At 34.1% G+C, this 26,142-nt stretch overlaps 1 protein-coding gene, 1 long non-coding RNA gene and 1 pseudogene across 2 annotated transcripts; 1 reads left to right on the top strand and 2 right to left on the bottom strand.

Annotated features, from left to right (window-relative positions):
• LOC116118830 overlaps positions 1 to 16,939 on the bottom strand; it is a 28,298-nt pseudogene extending 11,359 nt beyond the window's left edge.
• On the top strand, positions 13,628 to 14,956 carry LOC116118855. Its single transcript, XR_004126222.1, has 3 exons — positions 13,628 to 13,807; positions 14,394 to 14,486; positions 14,561 to 14,956. It is a non-coding gene; the product is annotated as an uncharacterized LOC116118855 (long non-coding RNA).
• Positions 16,940 to 18,439: 1,500 nt separating the features above from the next.
• Positions 18,440 to 22,943, bottom strand: LOC116118850 (probable linoleate 9S-lipoxygenase 5). The gene is given in 10 exon segments (XM_031404813.1): positions 18,440 to 19,273; positions 19,359 to 19,622; positions 19,722 to 20,026; positions 20,120 to 20,227; positions 20,329 to 20,414; positions 20,539 to 20,880; positions 20,972 to 21,206; positions 21,280 to 21,569; positions 22,711 to 22,897; positions 22,899 to 22,943. Coding segments are annotated over 10 exon segments (2,616 nt in total). The 3' UTR covers positions 18,440 to 18,519.
• Positions 22,944 to 26,142: the final 3,199 nt, after the last annotated feature.

Below are 26,142 nucleotides of genomic sequence, written 5' to 3'. Positions count from 1 at the left end.
TTGCTTTAAAAGAAAAACTATTTTCTGAAGACAGATATACCCATTGGTGAACAAAGAATTGTTTTTTAGGCAATATACCTCAAAAGCACCAGGACTCTTGCTTCTTACGGCGTTGAAAAGTTTACCACAATCTACTATAGTTTTAGGGCAAGGAGGGGGGTCCGAATATAAAGCAAGTTGTATAGCTGCATTAACATTTAATGTGAAAGACAAATTTGTGAATATAATTGTATACAACATTATGACATTTAATTTCTTTCAAAAGAATGTTCATGAAAATTTAAGTTAATCATAAATGCAGAAGCAAAAGCATTCAAATCAGAAGTGCTTCATTCTTAAACCTCTGCCTTTGAGCGCACCCTAAATTTTGATAGATTTGTGAACATGTTCAAACCTTCTATCTACACATTCCTTATTCAATAGAACTTACAAGACAGACTATATTATGTAACATGCTAGTTCCAATGTTTGTTATAATGAGCTAGATAACAAGATCAAACAAGAAAATTTATAACCAATATACTATAATAACAATGCGAATATGTAGCTGGAAAGTTTAGCTCTAGATTGAAACACTGTTGGGAATTCCTTTGCCAGTAAGACCACCTTCACTAGTAGGAAAGAGCAAAGTGTACGGCATCATGACAGGTCCAAAGCAGTTCTTCAGCATCTTGTCATGGTGTGTCTCTTTTTCCAAGGTACACCTCATCTGTTGAATGCCTTGACAAAATTTCTATAAGGGCAATTCCCAGAAGGGTCTGCAGCTGAGCAGTGATTGTTTTCAGGAACACTTTGTCAGGATTTGACTCTAGCTCATCACAGTCTGAAGTTCCTTTTTCAGGCATGAATCTTCTGCTTATAGTCGGGCGGTTAGGGAGGAAACCTGCGTAAAGGTATTGTCCAAATTTGACCGCAGCACGGAGAGCAGAAGCTATCCATATGATTATAGTGCATGTTTCTATCAGCTCTTGGCGATTCTGCATTTTAGGCCACCGGGGCTCGTTTTTCTTGTCGCCGTGACCCTCCTCTCGTAGTTCCTTCCACCAGGATTGCAGTTCAGAATCCTTTTGCATCATTTCATCACTTTTCTAGTAGAAGAAGATATAATCTTTAACCCAGTTTTTTATTGCAAACCAGATATCAAGCCCATCAACTGCATATGGGTAGTCTTCTATCAATAGCCGGAGACCATGTGGAGAGTTGGGATCCTCAACTGCCATTACCCTGAGTACAACAAAGCAGTAGCATTTCAAAATTAACTAAAAAATTTAAGCTTCAAATTGACAGCAAATGCAAGATTAAGATTCACCTATTCTTGAGATCTTCAGGAAGTGCCTCCTCTGGAAAAGTCCAGTTTTTGTAGATTGCAGAAGACAACTCCATGGCATACTTTGCAGGGAAAACTGTAGATTCCAGAACTCCACCAGCATTAATGAGGATCTGCCGAGCAAATGCATTTATATTCATTGTATCACGGTAGTGAGTTTGCAGAAGCTTATAAATTGGGTGAAGCACACTCAATTGCCTATTTGTTGCAATCACAAATGGCTCAATTACTGCATGAGTCTTCAACCTGTGACCAATATTTATTCCAAAAGCATGCTTTTGGTTACCTTCTCTAACGTCAGCCCGCTTAATTTATGCTCTCTTTGTTGTTTGGTTATTGTACTGCCCTGATTACCATAAAGTTCAGGGTTGAGTTTACTTCTTGGAGGGAATTCCTGCAGTAAGTTTAGTGAATTATATTTGTAAAGATCAAAAATCATTTTCCCCGTGACATTCATACTTAAGATTTCAAGTTTTCTTCTTTATCCAATACCCATCTACTTTCTTGGAGAAAAAGAAAGATAGGAAAGTAAAGCTTGTTATAGAAACTTTACTTCAAGACAACGAATGATGACAGCGTTCATTCCAGCCAGCATTTCTCTGGCAAACTCTTCATCAGTTCTCCAGGCTGACCTGTCCTCTGCTCCAAATTATTGAAACATCAAAAACATGAAAGGGAAAAACACATCAAAGCTCAAACTTCAATCTGTTAAAGGTATAGATATACATTACCTTGGATCACCTGTGGTGTTGGGAATTCAAAGAGATTATCTTCGTTGGTTGGAAAAATCTCCTTGAGCATTTCTAAGGGGATGTTTTTTCTATTATCATCAAGAAATGGCCCTTAGGAAGCTGAATCCCTTCATCGTAGAGTTTGTATACTTCAGCAAGGGAGTCAAATTCTTTTGGGGTGCTGTCAAATACAGATTCTAATGCAGGGTCAGTGAATTGAGATATGGATTTCACTGCATAACCAAGAATATCTGACGTCTTCAAGTGATCAAATCGCTCATCTCTTGGAACATAGATATTTAAGCTCATCAGAAGTGGCAGCCTGCTCTCACTACTAGGATCTGTTACAATAGTAACATAACAAGTACTGATAAAACTTGAAATTTCTCAAAACTGTCCAAAGGAATAGTACAATATGAAATCAAATAAATGTCCCACCTGTTTTTGCGGGTGGTCTGCCTGTTCTTCCCCTTCGAGGATAAGGATACTCAGTAGACCCTCCAAGAACTGGTCGCGCTTTGTCATTGTCCGGGTCACCCAAATCATCGTAATACGCGCAGTCATAGACTCTATCCCATTCCTGGAGCTCTCCAGTTCCATCCCCTCTCACGTTCAGGAGTTCTTGTTCTCTATAATAATGCAATGGTGCCGGTGTTTCACTTGGAAGATACGTCTGCACAAATATGATCATAAACTTATTACCAGACTCAAAATTCACTTGTAAAAAATTTATGGTATCAAGACTATACTTGCCTTGTTGGAGAAGACTACGCGATCTTTCTTGTAATGTTTGGCAGGATAAACCCAGGAGTTGCAAACAATGTGAACTCGACTTCAAGCAAAATTCACTGTGATGATTGTTCTTCATTATGAAAGCTCCTGGAACTCCAATCTCTTCATCTCAATCAAATGTGACAATGAATGCAGATTCCCCTGCCGTTAAAGGAGTTATTGTTGTAATCCACTCTTCCAAATACACTGCATGTGCCCAACTTTTCCATCTCCCCCATTTGCTACATCCACACACAGAACCATCAAACCCAGGAAGTTTGAGAAATCACGAGAAAACAAACTGAATAAGAAGAAGAAAAAGAACTCACATGCTGTAGGTGAGGAGTCTGTGTTAACAGCACTAACGAGCTGCAAAGAGATTCTTTTGCCAACCAGTTCATGAATACCATCAAGAATCCCTGCATGCAGGTCATTGAAGTCCAAAACATTCTTCTTCATCAACACCACTGTCCCTTTGATCTTCCTGCACTCACCCTTCTCACATTTTATCTTCTTGTCACCATAATCGTGACCAGTCATGGCGCCAATAATTTGGTGCAAATTGTGAGCAAAATAGCCGCTGGCTTTCTAGCTTAATTAACACAAAACTAGGAAAGATTGCAAGAACAAGTTTGGTTATGGAGAAGTGACAGAGACTGAATATTTTATAGGCAAGTTTGGCATCAGTCGACTTTCGTATTGCCTAGAAAACAACCAGAAATATTAGGCCAATAGTTATAATTAAGCTACCTTAGACAGAAGGATTTAAGTTCCTCTTGAAGATGATCAAACTGGTAGGCATTTCCTATTTCGTTTAGTTACTTGAGCTATAATCAAATATATAACCACAGTAAAACCTCTTGATAAGCAAAACCCCTTAACAATGATACTTTGTATAGGAATAACGTCGATATAGTCTTAAAAAATTATAATTCAATTTAGGATAGTTATAAATAAGAATAAACTTCATATTATAATAAGTTATAATTTTTCTAATTTCTGTCTTTAAGAAAATTATCTCTAGATAATAATAATTATCTGCATATTAAAAAAAAAAATATATATGTTATATTATATTAAAGGTTTAAAATAAAATAAAATATTTATCTAAAGTTGTTTAGAACAATGATTTAGACTTGTTACACATTTTTTAACTTGCGAGTATGTAATAACTCGCTAGTATGGACACTTTCTTATTGAAACCAACATATTTTTATCTTCTCAAGATGTTTAGAGTTTCTTGGTATGAAACTTTTTATATTTCCGTACTATTATTCTTAGGATTATTTTCTTTCTCTTCTTGCCTAATTATAGAAATGATTCTTCTTCAGTTAAAGCATACATGATTTGTTGCTCATTTGGATGATTGAGTGAGATATTAATATCCATTTTCTTAGTATAATGAAGTTGTCGAATCTGATCACTCAATTTTATAATGACTCTTTAATTCTTTTCATCTACTTCATTTCTAACTTGCAATTCATCGACATATGTGGTCTTAATTTTGCAGTGCCTAAAAACAATTAGTAGTTGTTTATGACTTCACATCAATTGACTATGTAGCAACTGCATTTATAATTTCATCAATGATACTTATCCTTGCTGGTTTCAAGACAAAATCTTTTATCCGTTTCAAAAGTAGGCAATTAAAGCGTTGAATTAAAATCCTAAAACTACTAAAACATGAATTGAAATCCTAATATTGTATTACTAACACATGAATTAAAAGATAAGAAATCAAAATAATAATTTTTGTAACTACACCTCTATTAAGTTATAATCTCCTTATAGTAATAAAATTAGTTGATTTTACCATTATAACTATAGAGAGGTAAATGGTCTTACGAGATAATTTTATTGGCTTTATGTGATCATAATTTATAACTCAATACACTTTATTATTGAATAATCTGGGTTGACAGTAAAAGTGTAGGCGCTAGTGGTCAGCGGTTCCGAGTACCCTGCATTTTTTTGGGGAACCGGAACTGCACAGTATAGGTTTCCAAAAAAAGAAACCGGAATTAATTGGAACCGCACAGTGCAGGTTCTTAAATTTAAGGAACCGAAACCTAAAATGCAGGTTCCGGTTCCTTTCCCAGGTACCTTATAAAAAATCAATTACCCCCTATTAATTTAAAAAATGACAAAAATACCTTAAAAGTTTATAAATACACCCCTAAAAGATTTTGATTACTCATTAATTTATGTCCAATATAACTCATAATTCTCTAATCTCTAGGCAACACTTGAATTCAATCAATTCATCACAATTCACATAAAATTCCTCAATCAAAACCAAAACACAAACAATTATTCATCACAATTCACATCAAATAACTTCACCAAAATCATTCAAACAAACAATAATATAAAAAGTTAGAAACTGCCACCAACTTCTTTGATTCTCCCATTACTAAATACTAATATAGTAAATTTAATGTTATAAATTATTAATGTTTATAATATAATATAGTAATGTTGTAATTAATTAAGTAATTATTTAATTATAATGTAATGTTATAATTAATTAAATACTCATACTATACATTTATAGTATAATGTTATAATTAATTAAATTTCTAATTATTTAATTAAATATTGTACTAATATTTATAATGTAATGTTATAATTAATTAATTAATCATACTATAAATTTATAATGTAATATTACAATTAATTAGATTTTTTAACCATTTAATTAAGTAATGTACTAATGACTAATGTAGTAAATTAATCATTTTTATAATGTAATATTATAAATTTATAATTAATTAAGTAATCATTTAACTGTATACTATTATACATAATCAAGTGAACATACTATAATGTAATATTATAATTAATTAAGTAATTATTTAACAATAATGTAATGTTATAATCAATTAAATTTCTAATCATTTAATTAATTACTAATGTTTAATGTTTATAATATAATATCATAATTAATTAAGTAATCATTTAATTATGTAATGTTATAATTAATTAAGTAATATATTATTTAATTATAGTGTAATATTATAATTAATTAAATTTTTAATCATTTAATTAAGTATTATACTAATATTTATAATAGAATATTATAATTAATTAAACAATCATACTATAAGTTTATAATATAATGTTATAATTAATTAAAATTAAAATTATTTAATTAAGTATCGTATAAATTACTAATGTTTATAACATAATGTCATCATCAATTAAGTAATCATTTAATTATATAATGTTATAATTAATTATGTGATCATCATACTATAATGTAATGTTATAATGAATTAAGTAATCATACTATAAATCTATAATTTAATATTTTAATTAATTAAATTTCTAATCATTTAATTAATTTACTAATGTTTATAGTAGAATGTTATAATTGATTAAGTAATCATACTATAAATCTATAATGTAATGTTATAATTAATTAAATTTTTAATCATTTAATTAAGTAATGTAATAATGTAGTAAATTGCTAATGTTTATAATGTAATGTTATAAATTTATTACTTAAATAATCATTTAACTATGTAATGTTATAATTAATTAAGTGATCATAATTTAATGTAATGTAATAATGTTATAATTAATTACGTAATAATTTAATTAAGTAATCATTTGTTTATAATATAATGTTACAATTAATTAAGTAATCATACAATAAATTTATAATGTACTGTTAATATGTTATAATTAATTAAATTTCTAATCATTTAATTAAGTGTTGTGCTAATGTTTATATAGTAAATTACTAATGTTTATAATATAATGTCATAATCAATTAAATAATCATTTAATTATATAATGTTATAATTAATTATGTGATCATATTATAATGTAATGTTATAATGAATTAAGTAATCGTATTATAAATCTATAATTTAATATTATAATTAATTAAATTTCTAATCATTTAATTAATTTACTAATGTTTATAATGGAATGTTATAATTGATTAAGTAATCATACTATAAATCTATAATATAATGTTATAATTAATTAAATTTTTAATCATTTAATTAAGTAATATAATAATGTAGTAAATTACTAATGTTTATAATGTAATGTTATAAATTTATAACTAATTAAGTGATCATTTAACTTTGTAATGCTATAATTAATTAAGTGATCATAATATAATGTAATGTAATAATGTTATAATTTAATTAAGTAATTATTTAACTATAATGTAATGCTTAATTAATTAAAGTTCTAATCATTTAATTAAGTAATCATTTGTTTATAATGTAATATTATAATTAATGTTTATAATATAAAGTCATAATCAATTAAATAATCATCTAATTATGTAATGTTATAATTAATTATGTAATCATACTATAATGAAATGTTATAATGAATTAAGTAATCATATTATAAATCTTTAATATAATATTATAATTAATTTTTTTATAATAGAATGTTATAATTAATTAAGTAATCATTTAATTATAATGTAATGTTACAATTAATTAAGTAATCATATTATAAATTTATAATGTAATGTTATAATTAATTAAATTTCTAATCTTTTAATGAAGTATTGTGAGAAAAAATGATGAGAAATGTTGTCAACGTATCTTTATTCATTCATAAAATTACAATAATCCCTAAGCATAGCTAGAGACTGAACCTCTAGATTGAAACACTGTTGGGAATTCCCTTACCAGTAAGGCCACCTTCACTAGTAGGATGGAGCAAAGTGTATGGCATTTTGACAGGGCCAACGCGGTTCTTGAGATTTTGGTCATGGTTTCTTGCTATAATTCTTTCTTCAATGTCTCCCAATTTCTTTCCAAACTCCTCAAATGCTTGCAATGGAGTCTCATCTGATGTCCATTCTGGTGTGTCTCTTTGTCCTAGGTACACCTAGGGATGTATACGAGCCGAGCCGAGCAGAGTATCTTGGTACTCGAGCTCGGCTCGTGATGAACAGTAGCGAGCTCGAGCTCGAGCCGAGCTTAGTCGAGCTTCAATATTCATGTTCGAGCTCGAGCTCGCGAGTATGAAGTTGCACTCGAGCTCGCTTAATCGAGCTCAAGCCTAATCGAGCTCAGTACTAAAATACTGTATTTTCTCTTTCTTCTTTTCACCTATCACCTTATTTTGTCACCTCATCTTTTTTTTTTTTCCTCTCTTTCTCCTCGTCCTCTTCTCTTTCTGCCTTATTCTCTTCTCTTTTCTTACTTCTTCAGATCTTCTCCTTCGTCTTTTTTTTTTTCTTTCTCGCCATCCTCTTCTCTTTATTCTTTATTTCTTCCATATGCTCTTCTCTATTCTCACCTCCTCTTCTCTTTCTTCTTTTGCTCCTTCAGATTTTCTCCTTCATTATTTTTCTTTCACGTTTTAAGCTTGAATGGAACCGAGGATGAATGAAGGTGAAAGAGAAGATGAATGAAGTTGGATTTTTGAAGCCGAAAGAAAAAATCCCAAATGGGTTTTGAGTTTTTGTTTGAGCTTTGAAATGGGTTTATCGTTTTTGTTTATGAATGGGTCATGGGTGTTGTTTGTAATTTTGACAACTTAAAAATAAAACTTTTGAAATCTTGCAAATTGGCCCCCGAAGCTCGTTTAAGCTCGCGAGCTCAACTCGGATCGAACTCGGCTCGTTCCTGTTCACGAGCTGCTAGAGCTCAAGCTCGACTGAACTGGTTTTGAGTCGAACTCGAGCTTACAAGGAGTTGAGCTCGAGCAGCTCGCGAGCTACTCGGCTCGTGTCTCATCCCTAGGTACACCTCATCTGTTGAATGCCTTGACAATATTTCAATTAGGTAATTGCCAAGAAGGGTCTGTAGACTGTAGCTGAGCAGTGATTGTTTTGAGGAACATTCTGTGGATTTGAGTCAAGTTCATCATATTCAAGAGTTCCCTTTTCAAGCATGAATCTGCGGCTTATAGTTGGGCGGTTAGGAAGGAAACCTGCATAAGGGTACTGTCCAAAGTTGACAACAACATGGACCATCGAGAGCCGAAGCTATATATCCATATGATTATGGTGCATGTTTCTATCAGCTTTTCGCGTTTCTGCATTTTAGGCCACCAAGGCTCATGTTTCTTGTCGCCATGACCCTCTTCTTGTAATTCCCTCCTCCAGGATTGTAGTTTAGAATCATTTTGCATCATTTCACATAAATCTTTCCCATTTTTGGATATCCCATTGTAGTAGTCCACTTTGAGAAGTCAATTTACATAATTTATAACTACCCTAAATTACCATCATCCAATGAGTATGCACAGAATGATGTGGAAAGCAGAAACAAGTAGAATCAGAATGCAATTAAAGGCATCCCCGTAAAAAGTTTTATGTTAAAAAAGAAAAAAAAAATTAAGCTGGAAAGAGTATTTGCTGTTTGACTTTGAACGCAACCACCTATATAAACAAATTAACAATGTTGAGGAAGTAGGCTAAGAATGTTATATTAATGGAAAGATAAATAGATTATTTTGAAGATTACTGGAAATGTTTAGGGAAATATGTTTAAATGTCAATTTGCTTGATGAGCTCAATAGAGAGAGGGCGTTGTTGAATCTTCCTCTTGAGATAAAACCCTACGGGGGCGTTTGGTTGACGGTAATGTGAGATTATTGGGGTAATGTCATCTTATATTACTTGATTACCACATTTGGTTGTCAAGTAATATAAGATTCCGGTAATCTTTAAATAGCAATAGTAGTTACTATTGGTAATATTGGAGGTAATCTGATTACCTCCATTTTCTTAGGTATTCTAAGATTACCAGGGTTATCTTTTTTTGTTACAATTTTATCCCTTATTAATAAAAGTTTTGTACAATAATGCCCTCATTTTAAAATAAATTTACATTAATATCCTATTTCAATTTTACCCTTGTTTAACTAAAATTTTGGACAATAATGTCCTTATATTTAAAAGAATTTACAGACCACCACTGCCACCCAGCCACCACCGCCGACAGCGGCTAACCACCACGGACCGCCGCCAAAAAGTCATCGGAGTCCCTAAAAAAGAACGAGATTTGGTGGGAGGCTTCGAAAGGCTTCGATATGGCCGTTTCCAGCCATATTGATGGCCGAAAAATGCCATATCATGCCAGATGTATTCTGGTCATTTCCAACTAGATTTGGGCGAGATCTGGCCATTAACAGCCAGGGACATGGCCATTAACGGCCATATCTATTCTAGCCGGAATTTATCTGGCCGTTAACGACCAGGTCCCTGGCCGTTAAAGACCAGATCCATGGCCGTTAATGGCCAGATCTCGCCCAGATCTGGCCGATAATGGCTAGGGATCTGGCTATTAATGGCTAGATCCATCGATCTGAACGGAAATGGCCAGAATAGATCTGGCCAATTCCGACCAAATCTGGCCTGATATGGCCATTTTCGGCCATCAATATGGCCAGAAACGGCCATAGCAGAGCCTCTTGGTCATAGTGAGCTGTTGATGGGGACTTTCGGAGACTTCTGGCGGTGGTCTGCGGTGGCGGCAGGAGGTGGGGGTGATTTCATAATAAATTAAAGTTTTATATAAGCGGAGGTGTTTTAATTCTGAAAACCAGACCGGATTGCCCGGTCGGACCGGTTTGATAGGCAACCGGCCGCAAATCCGGTCCGATATATAAAAAAACTGCCATTTTGATTTAAACCGGATTGGACCGTGATTGGAAGGCTGGAATAGTGCCAAATCACGGTCCAATCGCAGCTAAACCCTGCCAGATTCTGGCATCTTTCGACGGAGAAAACACCCCTATTTGACGGACGACATCTCCACGACCAAAACCATCCATTTTCAGTCGCCGTCGTCCAGCCTACGTCGATCGTCGTCCACCTAAACTTCACGTGACGTCGGATTTCTTTTGTTGATTCCGACGAGTTCCGACGACGATGGAACTCCCTAGCACCACTATCAAAGTCGCCGACACCGACACCTACACATCAAAAGCCCCAAGTTCCAGCTTCGATTGGTCGACGATCATCACTGCTGCCACCACTCACTAGAATCTTCGCGCGACAGGGGTTTTTTAGATAGATTTCAAACCTTAAGGGAGTATTTTAGGGGTGTTTTTGATGAATTTCAAACTTTTAGGGACTAAAAATAATTTTATAAATTACTGTCCAACCAACCAATCCAACCAGTCAAACTGGTCAAACCAAAAACTAGACCCTTGAATGGGTCATTGTCCGGTCTGATTTTCAGAACATTGGTTTTAACTAAATCTGAAATATTGGGGGTTAAAAGAAATTCTTCAAAAATTAATAATAAAAATAATATTATATTAATATTTGAAAAGTGGACAATTTAGGTATTTAAATAACATACACACCAACTAATCAAACACATTTTCCTAAAGATTCTCAGTAATCTTCCAAGGTAATCTATGCTTCTAGTAATCCAACATTTCCAGTAATCTAACATTCATGAACCAAACGCCCCCTACAAGTTCTTCATCAGTTGGATGAAACCTGAACTCTGGAAGCAAGACTTCGTCCAGCTTCTCACCATCATTTCTCTCCTCCATTACTAAACCCAAACCCAATATTTCAAAAGTGAAGAGCTAATACCTGTTGCACTTTTGAGCAATGTTTTAAAACCTGTCCTGGCCCGGCCGGTTCAACCGGTTCAACCGAGACTCGAAAGCTTCAACGGGCCGGATTTAATTTTTTCCTATTCACCCAATACCCTAGGATTTTCGGTGATGATCGGCAAACAATTAACTGTTGGAATGTTAGGGCTTTTGAAGAGCAATTTCCGGTGAATGTAATGGTGGTGAAAGATTTGATTTTCGATGAGTAAATCGACCGGAAATCGAACAAAACTAGCAGTGGCAACGATGAGATTTTTCCGGTGATTGACAAGGCTAACGGGGGTGAGGTAAGGTGGGTTTTAGTTGGGAGGAAAAGGGGAGTAATTCTGGGGTGATGGGGAGGGTTGTTGTTGCCGGAATCGATGGGATCTGGCCTGGAATGCCAATGCCGACGTCGATGTCGGTGAGATCTGGTCGAAATCAAACCTATTTCGGCCAGATCTTGGGTATATTTTGATGGAAATGTGCTCAAGGGACGATTGAGGTTGCATCTGGGGTGTTGCCGTTGCTAATTAGTCGCCGGTCGATTTGCAATTGGGGTGTGTTTGATAAATTTCAAACCTATAGGGACTTAACAAATTTTTAGGGGTATATTTGATAAATTTTAAAATTTTTTGTCAACTGGTTTGACCACTGGTCAAACCGGTCAACCTGAGACCCAGAAGCTTTGCCGGGTTTCACCCCAGGTTGGGTTTTAAAACATTGCTTTTGAGCCTTAAAAAGTGTTTGAAGCAACCCTAAAAAACAAGAAACCCTAAAAAACACAACACAGAAAGAGAAGTGAAATCTAAGAGATAACCAAGTTGTTAATTAACAGTGAAGTAATAAGTAACTCCAGTTAATAAGAAGGCAATATATGCTCCCTGAGGAGGGGTCTGCCTCCGAAGGATCAGCCGCCCTTTCTGGTGACTTTTAAAGAAGTGTGCGTTTGGCGAGGAACGCGCTGGCTCAATCAGACCTAATGGCTAACCTCTTAATAGAACAACTACCGAGAAAATGAAGTAAATAATGAAATTCGTGCTGGACTTCTCTCACCACCGGTGGGGAGTAAGAAAAGTAAACGGGGTGGTATGTCTCGTTTTTCTTTTCTTCACTAGGGCCCACTTACCCTCAATTCTCAATATAAATTCCCCTTCACTCATTGAATCAATTTCATAAAAAGCCTCAACCCCAAACAAAAGCATTCAATTCTTCAAACCGAAAACGCCCAAGATCAGCTCCATACTTGATTCCTTCCTATCTCTATCCAAATATCATAACCATGCAATTCTCCATTGATTTGAGGTTTCTTCCCTTACCACTACTAAATATTTTCATTTTCTTTCTATTAAGGAAACCCCAAGTCGAAAACATTCTTCAATACCCATTTCTATTTATCTTGTCACTAATTCTTGCTCTTCTCTTATTACTAGTTTTCCTCTTCACACCCATCACACTTCCTCTTAGTATGAGCCGTCCCATTCTCTTGCGTCCTGAAAAATTTTCTCTTCTTCTAGCTCTGTCAACCCTGGCATCATTCATTTTACAACCCTCTCATTTCTTAGTAGCCTATTTATTTCTCATTATCCTATCTCCATGTTATGCATTACTATGGAGTATGATTAAACTTTTCTTCAATTACCTTCTTCACACTCTACGATCACTTCCTACCATTTTCATCAATTGGGTCAACCAAAATCAAGAAAACTCAGAATCACATCTTGCTCCAATTGAAGAGATTGAAGTAGAAGGTAACCTAATGAAGCATGATCCGGAGTAAATTCAGATTATAGGTTGTTAGTGTCTCTATAGAGACAAGGTGATAGTGGTTATACTGCTATATTAAAAATCTAATTCAAGACTTGAAAATTGGTATACATGTGGTACAAAGGTTGAAACTACCGGTTCTTTTAAGTTGTTGTTGTTTCAGTAATTAGTAAGTTATGATAATTAGTTATTTGTTAGTTAATTTGATTTTGTACTGACCACTAGGTCCATTACTTGTATTTTATGTTTCTTTTACTATATTAATATATATAATAAAGGAATTGTTTTTGCCGTTGGATTTTGATATATTAGATCTTGGTTAAAAACAAAAACAAAAAATTATATTCACTGTTTGCTCGTATTCAAATAAAAAGAAAATCTAGAAAAAAAATAATAATAAAAATGTACTATTTTAATAATATAATAAGAAAAAAAGTATAAATAAAATATACTTTTTCGTGAAGACGATAGGTCGCACTCTCTTTCCCAATCCCAAACCAGAACGCAAGTAAAACTTAGTAAAAGAGCAAATACCCACAATCTGTTTCAGCTTGCTCTCTCTGTGTGATGATGATGCCCGTTTACTCTATCTGGTTTTATTTTAGTGGTAGTGTTGTTTCTAGATCTGGCTGCTCTGACTGGTTTCATTTGGCCGCGATTCCAAACTTGGAGTGTTAGTTCTCTTTTCTCCCTTTTTCTTCTACAATAGTTTGTTTTTGGGTTCAAGATTTGGGTCATCGTAGTTGCGGAAATTGTGAATTAAATTGAAAAGATGCCTGGCAAAAACAACCCTTGTTTGTTTTATAAAATATTCTCAAAGAGGGATGAATTTTCACTGTGCTTTGTGAAGGGAGAGTTTATGGACGATTCAAATTCTCCCTCTTAAGCTTTCCTCTCTAGTTACTCTCCTCTCTATTTATAGGTTTTCTAACTATAAGTATCTCTTTGATAGATATTTGAGGGATTATGTTAATCTGATTCGAGTTTTGAGACTAAAATATAGGTTTTTGTATTGATTTGAAGCTCTTAATTTAGGTTCTTGTTCGTTATTTATATTTTGGGAAATTGGAAGACTAAGAAGCTAAAAGTGTACCAAACTATTTACAAACCGTTAATCTCCGAGCTTTACTCTAGTCATTAAGTTTTGAAACTTGTTTATTCAATAATTCTTTTTGGGGCTTGATTATTGCAGTTTTAATATGCTCTTTTGCTCTAAATAATCTGGGATTTAACCTTATAATTTGTTTATATGAAATCAGAAATGATAAAACAAAAGGCTTTTGTTTTGCCACCAAAACTCGGAAATTCAACATCAAATCTCTCTAGAAGTTCTCCGAGGATCAATATGCATGGTAATATACAATTCCACTTGGGCATATGTGTTTATTCACCAGTTCCTGACTTTGTACTGATCTTTGTGGATTAGGAGAATTTATTTTGCTGGCCTCAATGTTATTCTATCATGGACCAAGGAAGAGTCACAACACCTAGTAGTGTGGGATTCTCGGTGTCTTGAAAATTCAAATCAAGATTAACTGAATAATGCTTACAAAGGAACTGCTATAATGAGTCATCCAACAAATGTGAAGATCCTGATAAGAAAGGTTCTTGCAGTCGTATCTTTTTGTTGAATATTATGCATTAGGCTATGCGTCACTTATTCTATCTGTAAAAACTTCTGGATTTGGTAGTATCATGGTGTTTCAGTTATGCCATGTTTTAGAGTGATATGCTGTTGAGTTTGTTTTTTCATTTCCAGAAAGCTCTGAGATTGAACTTCGAATGCTTAAACACTGGACTTTAAATGCACCTAATTAATCAAGTTCCATTGTGCTATAGTTTTGAATGGATATGTTTTCTCATGATGGTTGGATCTTAATTTTTAGAATGCTTGAGATTGATCAATTTGTTAATGCCAAAGGTCAGATTCATAAATGATATTCTTTCCATCCTAAAAAATTTTATCTGCTCTTTTTCCAGGATACATTTTTCTAGAGTTTAAGAACTTTTTTGTTTCGACAATATTATGGCCATATAGAACTCTCATCTTGGACTGTAATAACATTGTCAGATTCCATAGAAAATGCTTTTCTATAACCAATTTAAACGTGATCAGGGCTGCCTTGTCAACTGGAAATGAATGGATATTTAAGCATTCTGGTGAGTGGTTTCAGGTTTGAATGTTCTCTCCATCAATAGTGATTCAAGTAATCAAATTGTGGATTTCGTTCAACATACAGAGCTTTTTATTAACTTCTACTCTGAGTACCTAGCGGATAGACAGAGAAGAGAATATCTGCAACTAGTAACTCTCGTATCTTCCTGGATCTTATACCCTTCTCTTGAATGTTGACTTGAAAATTTTGTTTCACTGAAAATGTTTTCTTTAATAAATAATTTGTTTGGTGAGTGAAACTTATAATAAGTGGATAGGCATAGACATTGGATGAATGTCTCTGCTAAATCTTGCATTGCTTCTCCTCTATAACTCTTACTAGTTTTTTTTTTTTTCTTTAAATTATGAATCAGTTCTTGAAATTGATTCAAGAAAATGGCCCCTGGGGAGATTAATAACTACATAAAGCTATAAAAACACGTTTATAAAAATGAGTCAAAATGTTTTTAGAAATAGTTCATAATTCACAAGTACAATTGACCATAATCCATAATGAGATTAAATTTATTATGGTCAATGGTTAACCATAAATGTTTTTAGTGTGGCCGCAAGAGGACTCTAAATTAAACCCCACCTCAAGCAAGACATCAACTTCTCTCGTCGTGAAGAAGAGACTTTTAATATTGTTCTTGTCAAGTGTGTCCAGCCCGCTTCTCACGAATGGGAAATGGGCCCAATATCCAGTTTGCAGAGCTATGGAGTCTATATCAGAGTTTCTCGAACCACTTTCATCACAGTCTACAAGTGTCCGGGCCAGTCAGCTAATTTTCTAGGCCCAAAGTTGGCAGTCAGGTAAATCCTAGCGTGACCACCCCTATTAGCAACTTATCTCTTAAATAATATATCTAAAAATCTTAGTTGACTGTTGAGCCACCCAACAGTGGTAGAGCTGGTTCAATTTCTTATTACAAAAATATGACATCTATGCAGGTAAAAACTAACCATGTATTGGTTTTTATTGTAGTCCGTGTATAATAGATAATTACAGTTTCACCCTTAGGAATATGTAAATTAGCAGATAGATGCTTGTACTTTTTGTTTCTTCAACCACTTTTACTATGATTCATTATCCAAGAAAGAGGGATGGAAATTGTCTTTCTATACATTCAACTTGATTGGCTCTGTTTATGGTTAATTTTCGTGGGAACGGAACGTGTAGTAGTGAGTCAAGTTCATCAAAGAAATCAAAGTTTTGGACATGTATAATTGTTCTCTGAATCCTTCATGGTGCAAGAACTTACTGTTTGTGAATGGATGGAATTCCTCAGCTATTTATATTTATTTTTATGTTTTGATAGTCTTACTTAGCAAATATGTCTGAACTTGTTCTTTTGATATTTAGGATCTCTTTTTGTTGTGCCAAANGTCCCTTTGATGTTCCTGCACTCCCCCTTGTGGCATTTTATCTTCTTCCCGCCGCTGTCGTGGCCAGTTACGGCGTCTATAATTTTGTGAAACATGGAGAAGTTATGAACAAAAAACGAAGAAGAAGAAGTGAAGGTTTGGTTATGGAGAAATAAGAGAGAGGGAGAGAGAGGATATTTATAGGGGGATTGAAGGAGAAGTTTCAATTTGTTCATACTTTGAGAGAGGCTTCATTTGCATTTCCTTCACTCCTTTTCTGAAGACTTTGATCTTTCTAACACTTTTATTCTTCGTCTTCGACGTGTAATGTTTCTATCGTCTCATGACGTGGAAGATTTATTCCACCTTACTTTGAAGGCGCGTGTGCTGCATGCATCCTCGCTACCTAGTACCTATGGAGTACGGACGCCTTTTTAGAACAAGAAAGAAATATGTTAAATCCACAACCTAATCTCACAACCCCCGATGTGATAGGTTGTAATCGATCAGCTCATAAATAGGTTCAGTCTACTTATTGTGGGTATCGTTTATCTAACCAACGGTAAGCTGTCATGTCAAAGATTGTAAGAGAAGGTTATAAGATTATGTTGTAGACCTAACATTACTGGAATGAGAAAACAATCATATAGACGTCATGATATTGATTTGTTAGGATCATGGGATTGTAAGAGAAGGTTATGACTGCAGTAGCGGATCCAGGAATTTCTTTTAGGGTGGGCCAAAATAAAAATTTAATATATATTACTATTTTTGTCCATTAATATTTTTGTTGGGGTGGGACAAAATATATAAATTATACATATTAATATTAAAAAAAAAATTCATGGCCCACCCAAAAAATGGCTGGATCTGCCACTGGTTATGAGATTAGGTTGTGGACCTAATATTACTGAAATGAGAAAACAATCACATAGCCGTCATGATATTGATTTGTTAGGATCGTGAATATATATTATTGGATCTTAATCAAAAAAAATATTATTTTAGTCCTATGAGATAAATCCGATNAGCTATTTATATTTATTTTTATGTTTTGATAGTCTTACTTAGCAAATATGTCTGAACTTGTTCTTTTGATATTTAGGATCTCTTTTTGTTGTGCCAAAATCAGTCACCAATCACAGCAAGACATTATTCACCAATTAAGATCCAACAACAGCAAGAGCCAGAGAAACACAAGCTATCATCAACTCACCTTGATAATCAACATCCATCTTAACTTAACTATCAAGTTAAAATCTGGATTGTTGATGCTTTCCACGTGTGACAACAGGATCAAGAGCAACATGTTAAGTAATCATCACGTTGAAGTCGGCTAAATAACATCTTATAAAAGAGAAGGAGAACAAATGCATAAAGAGGCGAAACATACATTCGAGCTTAAGCCATTATTTTTCTCTATAAATAAAACATTACTCCATCTTTGTATGCTTCATAGTCGATATTAGAAAAATAGTCAGAGAATAATAAAATAACAGTGGACATAAGACTTGCTTACAACATACAGAGCTTATTTTAATTTCTTTCAAAGAATGTTCAAGAAAATTTAAGGTTGGTCATACAAATAGCCAAACAGAAGCAAAAGCATTCAAATCAGAAGTGTTTGATTCTTAAACCTCTACCTTTAAGCTTATAGCACAGCATGAATTTTGATAGATGCGTGAGCATGTTCAAACCTTCTATCTACACATTCCTTATTCATTAAAACTTACAATACAGACTATATTATGTAACATGCTAGTTCCAATGTTTGTTATTATGAGCTAGATAACAAGATCAAACAAGTAAATTTATAACCAATATACTACAATAATAATACGAATTTGAAGCTGGAAAGTTTAGCTCTAGATTGAAACACTGTTGGGAATTCCTTTGCCAGTAATACCACCTTCACTAGTAGGAAAGAGCAAAGTGTACGGCATCACGACAGGTCCAACGCGGTTCTTCAGCATCTTGTCATGGTTTCGTGCTATAATTCTTTCTTCAATGTCTCCCAATTTCTTTCCGAACTCCTCGAATGCTTGCAATGGATTTTTATCTGATGTCCATTCAGGTGTGTCTCTTTTTCCAAGGTACACCTCATCTGTTGAATGCCTTGACAAAATTTCTATAAGGGCAATTCCCAGAAGGGTCTGCAGCTGAGCAGTGATTGTTTTCAGGAACACTTTGTCAGGATTTGACTCTAGCTCATCATAGTCTGAAGTTCCTTTTTCAGGCATGAATCTTCTGCTTATAGTCGGGCGGTTAGGGAGGAAACCTGCATAAGGGTATTGTCCAAAGTTGACCGCAGCATGGAGAGCAGAAGCTATCCATATGATTATAGTGCATGTTTCTATCAGCTCTTCGCGATTCTGCATTTTAGGCCACCAAGGCTCATTTTTCTTGTCGCCATGACCCTCCTCTCGTAGTTCCTTCCACCAGGATTGCAGTTCAGAATCCTTTTGCATCATTTCATCGCTTTTGTAGTAGAAGAAGATATAATCTTTAACCCAGTTTTTGATTGCAAACCAGATATCAAGCCCATCAACAGCATATGGGTAGTCTTCTATCAATAGGCGGAGACCATGTGGAGAGTTAGGGTCCTCAACTGCCATTCCCCTGAATACAACAAAGCAGCAGCATTTCAAAATTAACTAAAAATTTTAAGCTTCAAATTGACAGCAAATGCAAGATTAAGATTCACCTATTCTTGAGATCTTCAGGAAGTGCCTGCTCTGGAAAAGTCCAGTTTTTGTAGATTGCAGAAGACAATTCCATGGCATACTTTGCAGGGAAAACTGTAGATTCCAGAACTCCACCAGCATTAATGAGGATCTGCCGAGCCAATGCATTTATGTTCATTGTATCACGGTAGTGAGGTTGCAGAAGCTTATAAATTGGGTGAAGCACACTCAATTGCCTATTTGTTGCAATCACAAATGGCTCAATTGCTGCATGAGTCTTCAACCTGTGACCAATAATAGACATATTAAGAACAAATTTTTTACTTGGGACTGCATTAATTTATATGCTTCTTATGTTTGTGCTTTCCTTGACAGATTCATACCAGTGGCTGATGAGTTGATGAACGCCAGAGTCATTTACAGCCACATAAGCTTTAGCCAGCTGCCAAACGGAACCTTCAACGCCCTGCTCTGATGGCGTGTAGACGTTACTAATGGCACCATACTGATCTCCATCAGGGTGTGGTTTGCTCAATTCAATTGCCAGTGGTTTCAAAGTACCATCATCTTTCAAGAAAAGGATTGTCCTGGATGCATAAGTCTTAGTGGAAGTAGTGTTTATCCTTCTCAGGTATGTCATCAGTGAATCATGGTGATCAAGTATGAATAGCTTGTTCTTCTCAATTGCCTATTCCATAATAAAATCACTTGTTAATTTTATGGTTTAAGACTAAAATTTAGTGACTACAATCGCGAAAGCATCACAAGACTGTTTGGTTACCTGCTCAACGGTCAGCCCATCTAAGTTACTCTCTATGTGCAGTTTCGTTATCTTACTATCCTGATTACCATATAGTTCAGGGTTGAGCTTGCTTCTTGGTGGGAATTCCTGCAATTAGTTAAGTAATTTTTATTAGTAAAGATCAGAAGGCATCTACTTTCTTGGTGAAGAAGAAAATGGGAGAAAGAAAACTTGTTATAAAACTTTACCTCAAGACGACTAATGATGACAGGGTTCAGTCCAGCCAGCATTTCTCTGGCAAACTCTTCATCTGTTCTCCATGCAGACCTATCCTCTGCTACAAGTTATTGAAACATTAAAAACAGGAAAAAGAAAAATTTATGGAAGCACAAACTTGAATCTGTTAAATGGCAAGAAGAGTCTTGGCCTGATATATATATATACACGTAACACATTACCTTGGATCACCTGTGGTGTTGGGAATTCAAAGAGATTATCTTCGTTGGTTGGAAAAATCTCCTTGAGCATTTCTAAGGGGATGTTTTTTCTAATGTCATCAAGAAAATGGTCCTTAGGAAGCTGAATCCCTTCATCGTAGAGTTTGTATACTTCAGCAAAGGAGTCAAATTCTTTTGGGGTGCTGTCAAGTACAGATTCTAATGCAGGCTCAATGAATTGAGATATGGATTTCAGTGCATAACCAAGAAAATCTGACATCTTCAAGTGACCAAATCGCTCATCTCTTGGAACATAGATGTTCAAGCTCATCAGAAGTGGCAGCCTGCTCTCAGTCTCAGGATCTGTTACAATAATAACCAAACACTGTCATTGAGAATGCCAGTTGTACTGGTAAAACTTCAAATTTCTCAAAACTTCCCAATGGAAAAGTACCTGTTTTTGTTGGTGGTCTGCCTGTTCTACCCCTTCGAGGATAAGGATAATCAGTAGACCCTCCAAGAACTGGTCGCGCTTTGTCATTGTCAGGATCACCCAAATCATTGTAGTATGCATAATCATAGACTCTATCCAATTCCTGGAGCTCTCCAGTTCCATCTCCTCTCAAGTTCAGGAGCTCTTGATTTCTATAATATTGCAATGGCGCCGGTGTTTCAACTGGAAGATATGTCTGCACAAACATACATGACATACAGTTAATACTAGACTCAAAATCACTTGTAGGAAATTAATGGTATACTTGCCTTGTTAGTGAAGAAAACGCGATCTTTCTTGTAATGCTTAGCAGGATAAACCCAGGAGTTACAGACAAAGTGAACCCGACCCTCTTTAGGAACATCTTCAAGTGTAAGACTCTTCAAGTAAAACTCACTGTGATGATTGTTCTTTATAATGAATGCTCCTGGAACTCCAATCTCCTCATTCCAATCAAATGTGACATTGAATGCAGACTCCCCTGCTACTAAAGGAGTGACTGTAGTAATCCACTCTTCCAAATATGCTTCCTCCCCAACCTTCCCTTGCAACCCATTGGCTATATCCATCAAAACACATCAATTCATTAGTTAATCACACTGTTTGTTACATGTCCCATTAGATCATTTTCAAATGTGAAACTGGTAATCATTCTGTATGGATTTGACCAAGGATAGTGACACACACAGGAGTTTCATTTTCAGATTAGGTGATTGTTCATAAATAAATTAAGGGCATATTCATAGAAATTACATCACTTCATGACAACTGGTTACCAATCAATGAACAGTCAATATTCTTGACTAAACTGTATAAACAGGATTTAATTATCTGGGTAATTTAACATGGTTTTACCCAGTGAAATAATTTTGATCACTGTATTTGGAAAAACACAAGAACACGTCATATGGGGTCATGCCCCATATGTGAAGTTAGACCCTTAATACAAGAAATGGGGACAAAGACTTGGTAATCTTCTAGTCAACATAAAAAAACTATAAAAAGAAAGACCAAATGAATGAGAACTTTTTGATGTTTGACTAATGGTTGAGACTTGAGAGAACTCCAGCTTTCAATTCTCACCCAAAAAAACAGTTAAGCAATTAGTGCAAAAGTTAAGACCCTGACCCATCTTCTCCAATATCTTCCTTCTGACAACCCTCTTCATTAATGGGGAAAACTTGATAACTAAACCTCATATTTATGAGCTGCCATAACGCGTTTGTCTATGTGACCATACTTTGATTTTGTATTATTACCGAAAAGATGAAACAGGCTAAAATTTTATTTCTCATCACCATACATAGATCCCTCAAGTCAGATATATACATAGATATGCTATAAATTTATAGAGAAAATCTCGAATGTCACCGGGGGTATTATATCATCCTTGAAAAATATATTTACTTTAAATAAATAAAAATATATATTATAATCATCATACCATGCATACAGAAAAAACTTTTTTCTTAAAAGTTTTCTTATTGATTATTTCTCCAACACCTTTCCCTTTTTCACACATGACTAGTTGTTGCATGAGGGAGAAGATGCAGGGTTTGTTGTGGCCACAAACAGTAGCATCAAACCCAAGAAAAAGAGCCGAAGAAACCAGAGATTTAAAAAAAAAAAAAAAAAAAAAAAAGCAAAAAGCAAAATACAGAGCAAATCAAACAAAGTGAAAAAGAAGAAGAAGAACTCCAGTGCAGTTGGATCAGAGTTAACAGCAGTTACAGCACTAACGAGCTGCAAAGAGACTCTTTTGCCAAGCAGTTCATGGAAACGATCAAGAACGGAAGCATTGAAGTCGTTGAAGTCCAAAACATTCTTCTTCATCAATACCACCGTCCGTTGATTCCTGCACTCCCCTTGTGGCATTTTATCTTCTTCCCGCCGCTGTGTGGCCAGTTACGGCGTCTATAATTTTGTGAAACATGGAGAAGTTATGAACAAAAACGAAGAAGAAGAAGTGAAGGTTTGGTTATGGAGAAATAAGAGAGAGGGAGAGAGAGGATATTTATAGGGGGATTGAAGGAGAAGTTTCAATTTGTTCAACTTTGAGAGAGGTTTCATTGCATTTCCTTCACTCCTTTTCTGAAGACCTTTCTAACACTTATTCCTCGTCTTCGACGTGTAATGTTTTATCATCTCATGACGTGGAAGATTTATTCCACCTTACTTTGAAGGCGCGTGTGCTGCATGCATCCTCGCTACTATGGTACCTATGGAGTACGACGCCCTTTTAGAATGAGAGAGAAATATGTTAGTCTACTTATATGGGTATTATTCATCTAACCAATTGTAAGTTGTCATGCAGAGATTGTAAGAGAAAGTTATGAGCTTAGGTTGTGGACCTAGTATTACTAGAATGAGAAAACAATCACATATGTTATGATATAATTGTTAGGATCATAGGATTTAAGAGAATGTTATAAGACTAGGTTGTGGACCTAACATTACTAAAATGAGAAAACAAATCACATAGACGCATGATATTGATTTGTTAGGATCGTGAATAATATTATTGGATCTTAATCAAAAAAATATTATTTAGTCCTATGAGATAAATCCGATGGTATATAATATAGTCTTGATGAAATTGAACATGCAGAATGTGGTGGCTATATACATATATATATGTTGTGTAATACATACTTACAATCTAATCTCACGAACTTTCTCTTACACCTAACGTGACAGCTCGCAATTGGTCAATTCGTAAATGGATTCTGCTTGCTCACTACGGTCATGTTGCCCATTTGCGAGCTAACCAATTGCGAACTGCCACACTGGGGTTGTGGGAGAAAGTTTATAAGATTGAGTTGTGGAGTTAATCTTATCCATATATATCTAAGATATTTTGAAATTTTAAACATGCAGATCAAAAACTACGATTAGTCTCGTTTTGATATGAATTTGTCAATAACTTAATTAAACACCTTGGATTCATCTCATTAAACGAATTGATATTTTATAGATGAACGAATGATGATTAAACATGTCGGAAACATCGATCTCATCCGTGGGTAGCCCAGATGGTCAGGTGAATTAGGGATAGTATAGATAGACGATGATCCAGATTCGATTCCTCATCTGAGCATAAATGACTTAAGTGGAGGTATAGTAGTAGGTTTCTGTGCTAGTCTCTCCTAAATATTAGTTAAAGTGTGCATAAGTTAGTCTGAACATCTTGGTTTAAAAAAAAAAAAAAAAAAATGTGAATCAAATGATATACAAGTACAAAATTAATGTCAAGATATTCTAGTTGAATAATCATTACTATTACTATTATTATTTTAGAATTAATATAAAATTATGAAGTATTAATATTTTAAAAAAAGACTCCAATTTCTTATTTACTAAATAAAATAAAAAATGATCATAGGTTAATAATTAAAATGTTGGAATTTTGATAATTTATTCATCATAATAATTAACAAAGAGTATATAAAATTACATGATATTTGACCTAAGTCAAGGATATAATTAAGTAATTGGTAATTTGCTAATTAAGTTACTTGATCCAGTTTAATTTTGATATAAAATTATTTGTAATATATATCTTGTTCGAACCTAATTTAATAACATAAGATCAAATATTAATTTTAAATAAATCACTAGCTTAATATTAAAATATGAAAAATTAGATCAACGAGGGGAATTTATATATGTACAAAGTGAGCCACATGCAAATAATAAATAAATCAAAAGTAATTTGGATTGGCTAAGATATTTAAATTAATTCCGTAATTTCAATCCTTAAGTATGCCAAACTTCATTTTAAAAATTATTTAAAGTAATTTTTTAATTATAAATCTATGTTACTTTAAAAAAAATATATATTTTGCTACTACGTATTCATTAACAAAAAATATATAGACTTATGATAAAATTGATATCAAACTTGTAACATTGAATTTGAAATGTTGATCATAATTCGGAACGTGAAATATATAAGATATTTCGATAATACGATTAAACAATAAAATACGGTTCCCCATCCAAGGGTAGTTCAAATGGTTAGAGCGAATTGGTAATAATGTGGATAAATGTATGATCTCAAGTTTAATTCTTTATATGAGCATCCGCATTTAAGTGGGGGGCTGTGACCGTGGGTTATTACACTAATTTCTCTTGAGGATTAATCGAGATGCATATAAGTTGGCTCAGACGTCGTGGTTACAAAAAGCAAAACTTGGATATAACTAGCACCCAAAAGCTAGCTGAATGGAGGAACTGAGGAATGGAGTCCAATCATATATATACAACTTTAAGAGCCTTCTAAATGACAAATACAACTTCTAACCTTAATTTTAATTCTATTAAGTTGAGGGGTATTTTAGACTTTTCAAAATCTTTAAGATTCTTAAGGGTTTGATTAGAGGGGAGCGTGCCAAGAGAGCGCGTGGGGAATGGGGGCATAAATTCCATGGAAAATAGTTGACGTCCACCTATCTTTGTCTTTATAGAGAATGATTTACCAAAGTAAATAAATAAATAAATTTTTAATTATTTATTTATTTTATCTTTACAATATTCTTCTCCCAATACCTTTTTCTTTTTCCTATTCTTTAATTTATTTTTGCTCCATTATCTATTAAAAGCCCCTCTTGTCTTGCCACATGATTTTAACTTTTTCTTATTAATTTATTAATTTAATTGATTGATTGGTTGATTAATTCATTCCTTAATCCAAGTGGGGATTTGATGATTATCTGTTTGATTAATTAGCAGGCACAGCCAGCCTCCTATTTAGAATTATAATTAGAATTTAGAATTAGTATTTTTTAATTAGCGTGTGCATGTGTGACATGTGCTTAAATTAAGTTAATATTATTATTAGGTCCAATTACTTGAATCTCAAGACCAATACTACAGTATGGCCTCTCTAATTTTTCAATAAATTAATTAATTAATTAATCCTTTTTTTGGTTTTAAAAACACCAATAGGTGAACTTTGATAATGTCAACCACTAGCGTTGTAAGATGACAAGACTTTAACCGTTTGAGTGGATTACTCAAAGGTTTTGTCTTTAAGTCCCATAAACTGACCATCTACAACCTCGAGAGATTGGTTTGGTGGTTGAGGAGACCTTGCTTCATATCTTGAGTTCTTAGGGTTTAAATTTTGGGGT

Source organism: Pistacia vera, unplaced genomic scaffold, assembly GCF_008641045.1.
Source record: "Pistacia vera cultivar Batoury unplaced genomic scaffold, PisVer_v2 Contig860, whole genome shotgun sequence".
NCBI classification, from domain to species: Eukaryota; Viridiplantae; Streptophyta; class Magnoliopsida; order Sapindales; family Anacardiaceae; genus Pistacia; species Pistacia vera.
Note: the sequence above shows the minus strand (reverse complement) of the source record. Positions and strands in the feature narration are given on the sequence as shown.